The 5,297-nt window shown below is 33.5% G+C and overlaps 1 protein-coding gene across 1 annotated transcript in view; it reads right to left on the bottom strand.

The window, feature by feature from the left end:
- The window catches only part of Cbr-nhr-41, a gene marked incomplete at both ends in the record, with an annotated part of 7,293 nt that extends 4,942 nt beyond the window's left edge, over positions 1-2,351 (bottom strand). Inside the window, one exon of the mRNA XM_045236302.1 lies at positions 2,232-2,351. Within this exon, the coding sequence (XP_045095293.1) occupies positions 2,232-2,351 (120 nt within the window). The remainder of the gene's footprint in view (positions 1-2,231) is intronic.
- Positions 2,352-5,297: the final 2,946 nt, after the last annotated feature.

The raw sequence follows: 5,297 nt of genomic DNA, 5'->3' as shown, positions 1-5,297 counted from the left end.
CTCTTGACTTGCTGAAATCAAATCTGTCAGCATTTTGGAAAAACATTGGTTTTCAGACAAGTTACAGGCCTTTTTAAGACAATTCACAGACCTTTTCATAATAAAAATTCGTAAAATTGAAACTTGACCGAATATAGTCATGTTTAGGTTCATTTTGAAGCTCTTGTCTTGCTGAACTCAGAAATATAAATTTCAAAACGTAAATGTGAATTTCGGGGCCACCAGGAACTGATTTAGGCCACCGATGGAATTTTAGACAAATTTTGCCTAAAAACCGCCAAAATTAAAAATTTTTCCTAGAAAAAAGGGGCCACTGGGGTGGAAAACTTATCTAAATTTATAAAACCAAATGTGAAATCGGTCAGAAAAAGAAAAATGAGACTGGTATGTAGTAAAACCGAGAGAGAGGGACAATCGGTTGACCTCTGAACGACCCCCGGATGACAAGAGAGGCGAGAGAGTATTAGGAAGTGAGAGACGCAGAGAAGGAAAGAGATCAAAAGTCGGAAGAGACTGAATATACATATATAAAGTTTAGGGGTCAGGTCAAGTGTATACATGTTTGGAAACCAGGTGGCCCATCTTTTGGGATTCTTGAGGTATTTTTGAAAAAAAGTGAGATTTAGGGAGTAAGAATAGTTTCGGAAGTTTTGAAACTAAAAAATTCGAATTACCCGCTCAATTTTAAGAATTTTGAACATAAATTTGACTGATTTCTGTTGAGTTTAAGCCTAGAAATCGAAATTCGAAAAATACCTATAGGTGACCCATCCTTTAGGGGGGTTACCTGGAATTTTGTGAAAAATGAAGATTTTGCCTAGGTCTAGGGGTATTGAAATTAAAAAATTTGAATTTCTCGGCAAATTTATGACATTTTAAGTATAAATTTGATTAATTTTGGTCTAATTTAAGCTTGAAAATCAAAAGTTAAAAACTGGAATTTTTGAAAAAAATTCGAAAAAATTTTTTCCAATTTTTAACCTTTTTCACAAAAAACTAGAGGTAAAAGTGTGTCCCATGTTATCTCAGGTGATATTAGAGGGGCGGCTAAGTGCATTACTACATATGGTCGACCAAAGCGGGGTGTCTCTTATCAGTAATCATATAAAAAAGAGAAGAAGAGAAATTTCAAAACAGCAATAGCAATGAAATGTTGCTTAAATTTCACCTTTGCCCCTTTATGAGGAAAATAGGGGAAATTTTAATCACTAAATTGATAAATTTGACGATTTTCAGAATATTTAAAAATTGTTTCCAAAAATCCCAATAATCAGTTTTTTTTCCAAATCCTACTAATTTTGACTCAATTTATCTCGGTTACTGTAAGAGATATCAAAATAGAGTCAACTGATGAAATGTAGCTGATAATATGATAAACATTTTATTAGTTGACAACTTTTTGATATCTTTCACAGTAACTGAGATAAATTTGCTTGAAATTAGAACATTTTTGAAAAGAAAAACTTTTTTTTGAAAAATTTGACAAGTCAAAATATTTCAAAACATTTGAAAATTGAGTTCAAAATGTTGCAAATGTCCTCGAAAATTTAAATTTCGACCTTAAAAATTCAAAAAATCTCATTTTGCCCATGTTATGCCCAAGTTTTGCCCAAGAAAAGACATAGGCTGTCATTGGCCCGCCCTTGACCTGTTAGACTTGAAAAGTTGGGAAACTTCATAGAAAACTTTGATAATGTGATAAAAAATTACAGTGATTTAAAAATTAAAACAAAATTTAAGACAATCCACTAAAAAATTCATAAAAATCGAGTCATTTTCAGCCAAGTTATAGCTGAAACAGTTTTTTGTGATTGTTGGCCTAGAAAAATCTTAGAAAAACACATTTCTAGGCCACCAAATACATTCAAAGTATATTTTTAATGTTCTACACAAAAAACCAAAATAATTGACCGCAAAAAGTTTCGAACCCCCGACCCCAAGTTTACCAGTCGCGCCCCTTCCCACCTGCGCCACCCACACCACCCCAAAATCGACAATTTTTCTCAGAATATGGGCAATATGGTACTCAAAATGTCAGAAATTTTAAGAGAAATTCAAAACTGCAAATTAAATTTGGCTTGGTTCAGTGGTATCCGAGATATTCGGATTTGAAAATTTTGAATTTTCGAAAAATTCGAAAAACCTCAAAATTGAGGTCTTAGGCAAGTTTAGGCTTAAAATGTTAGAAATTTCATGGGAAACTCGATTCTTCCAGTTTCATGGGCTCTTACATCGTGCTCATTGCACATGATTTCATCGCATTGCTCATCCTTAGTCGTCTTTTTCAACAAATCCATAATTTCAGATATCGTCTCGGCTAGCGCTTCCTCTTCGGCTTTCAAATTTCGCATCTTTGAAGTCAGAGTATTTTAGAATTTTCGGAATAAGAAAAAGAGAGATTTCCAGAAAAAAAATGTTTCAGAAATTTTTTTTTTTCTAAAAAATCTAAAAAGTAATGATAAAAGAAACCAGACTCGTATATGATAAATAATATGAGAAAAATAAAAAAAAAGAAAAAAAAGGGGAAGAAAACGAGAAGGAGGGGTCAGCTCAGCTCTCAGAGCAGAGGGGAGAAAGTGGGCGGAGCTTAGGCCTAGAGGAGGTGAGAGAAGAAAAAGAACACGCTTGAAAGGTAGCTTGAAAAGATATATATGTAACCTATGGCAACCATGTATAGGGTGTGACATCTTTTTTAAGACAAAAAAGTATTTGTCTGAAAAAAATTTTTTTGTCTGAAAATATTTTTTTGTATGTACAAAAAACCATACCAAAAATTTCTGAAATGACTCATTAATAGGAATTTCAGCAGAAAAATCTATAAATCTTGAAATTTTAGAAACTTTCAAAAATTTCAAAAAAAATTTTTGGAGAAATTTCTGAATTTCTGAATTTCAGAATTTCAGAATTTCTGAATTTCTGAATTTCTGAATTTCTGAATTTCTGAATTTCTGAATTTCTGAATTTCTGAATTTCTGAATTTCTGAATTTCTGAATTTCTGAATTTCTGAATTTCTGAATTTCTGAATTTCTGAATTTCTGAATTTCTGAATTTCTGAATTTCTGAATTTCTGAATTTCTGAATTTCTGAATTTCTGAATTTCTGAATTTCTGAATTTCTGAATTTCTGAATTTCTGAATTTCTGAATTTCTGAATTTCTGAATTTCTGAATTTCTGAATTTCTGAATTTCTGAATTTCTGAATTTCTGAATTTCTGAATTTCTGAATTTCTGAATTTCTGAATTTCTGAATTTCTGAATTTCTGAATTTCTGAATTTCTGAATTTCTGAATTTCTGAATTTCTGAATTTCTGAATTTCTGAATTTCTGAATTTCTGAATTTCTGAATTTCTGAATTTCTGAATTTCTGAATTTCTGAATTTCTGAATTTCTGAATTTCTGAATTTCTGAATTTCTGAATTTCTGAATTTCTGAATTTCTGAATTTCTGAATTTCTGAATTTCTGAATTTCTGAATTTCTGAATTTCTGAATTTCTGAATTTCTGAATTTCTGAATTTCTGAATTTCTGAATTTCTGAATTTCTGAATTTCTGAAACTTCGAAAATACTCCAAAACTCCAAAAATTCCAAAAATTTTAAACTTTCAAAATTCCTAAATTCCTAAAAGTCCAATATTGTAAAATTTCCAAATTTCCAAGTTTTTCAAAATTTCCGAAATTTCCAAATCAACCATATTTTCCAAAATATCCAAAATTCAGAAAATTCGAAAAGTTCCGAAATTCTCAAAATCGTTAAAAGTGCAAAAATTCCAAAAATTCCAAAATTTCCGAAATTTCCGAAAAAAGAGCTGAATTCCGGATTTTCCAAATATTTTCTATTTTCTGATTCCACAAATTTAGAATTTTCTGAATTTTCAGAAACACCGATCCCTCAAAAATTTTTTTTTAAATCTAAAACACTGTGCCCAAAAGGGTGTTCATTTCCACCCGGAAACACTCCTTCCCCTCCAAAGAAATGCCATTTTTCTCACTTCCCGTTCCATGCGTTCTTTTTTCGGCATACTCTCTCTTTCTCTCTTTTTTCTATTAGCTCCGCCTCTCAAACGGATCCTGCACAAACAATCACTTTTCCCCCCCGAATCTCCAAGATCACCACACTATTCCTTCGCGCGCCACAATTCGTCCGTCCGGAATAGATCAAGTGTGCCGCGCGGCCATTTTCTAAAACAAACTGTTTATTTTTAGACGTCCAGCGCCCCTTTTCCCCCCTTTTCCCCTTTGGACCCACCTTTTGGGAAGTTTCTTCTTCTTCTTTTTGGATTTTTCTTGAAAATTTTGAATTTCCTGGCTCCTCAGGTTCCCTTGCGCTCATTTTCTTAAGCTTCAAAGCTCCGAAAATCTGAAAGTCTACAAAATTTCACCCCCTCCCCCCTTCCCCTTTAGGTTTGGTCCCAAATTTTCCCAAATTTTCTTTATTTTTTGGTTGGTTAGTCTCCCCTTTAAACAAGTGCTCTTTGTCATCGTACCCATCCCCCCAACGGATCCAATCGAATTTCCTCTCGCCACTTCTTTTGGACCGTGCATAATTTTATTAAATCCCCAGCCAAAAAGGCACCCCCCCCCTTTGGTCCCTCTTGATTGTGACAACGGAAGGGTGTGGGGTAGAGGGGTGGAAGTTTGGTTGGGATAGGATTACTGTAGCTTTGAGGGCTTGGGAGCTTTTCGCTAGGAACTCAACTGAAAATTCGCCGTTTTTAGCGCTATGCTCCTTTAATCTCTGTTATCTCGGATAATGTAAAAGATATCAAAAAGAGGTAAATTAGTAAAATTTTTATGACATTATGCTAAAAATTTTATTAGTTGACATCTTTTTGATATCTTTCATAGAAACTGTGATAATTAGAGTCAAAGCTAAAGATATCTTTAAAGGAACCTTATAGGTCGACCCCCCCCCCCCCTTGGTTAATTTTGATGCTGTTGGTTCCAGGGAAAGATAATAAAAATCTGTCAACTAGTAACATGTTTATGACGATATGATGAACATTTTAGCAGTTAATGCTTTGTCAATATCTTTCCCAAGAACTGAGATAATTAAGCTCAAAGATAATTAAGCTGACTCCAAGGACTCTTAAAGGTCCCCCCCCCCATTGCCAACTTTGATCTTGTTTATCTCAGCTGCTGGGAATGATACCCAAAAACTGTTAGTTACACAAATGTAGTGAATGTTATCACAAACATTTTATTAGTTTCCAACTTTTGGATATCTATAATAGGAACGGAGATAATTGTGGTCAAAGTTAACCGTCTTTAAAGATCCTTAAAGGGGGACCCCACACTGTC

The sequence above is a fragment of the Caenorhabditis briggsae genome (assembly GCF_000004555.2).
Source record: "Caenorhabditis briggsae complete genome, chrIV, whole genome shotgun sequence".
Classification (NCBI taxonomy): Eukaryota; Metazoa; Nematoda; class Chromadorea; order Rhabditida; family Rhabditidae; genus Caenorhabditis; species Caenorhabditis briggsae.
Note: the sequence above shows the minus strand (reverse complement) of the source record. Positions and strands in the feature narration are given on the sequence as shown.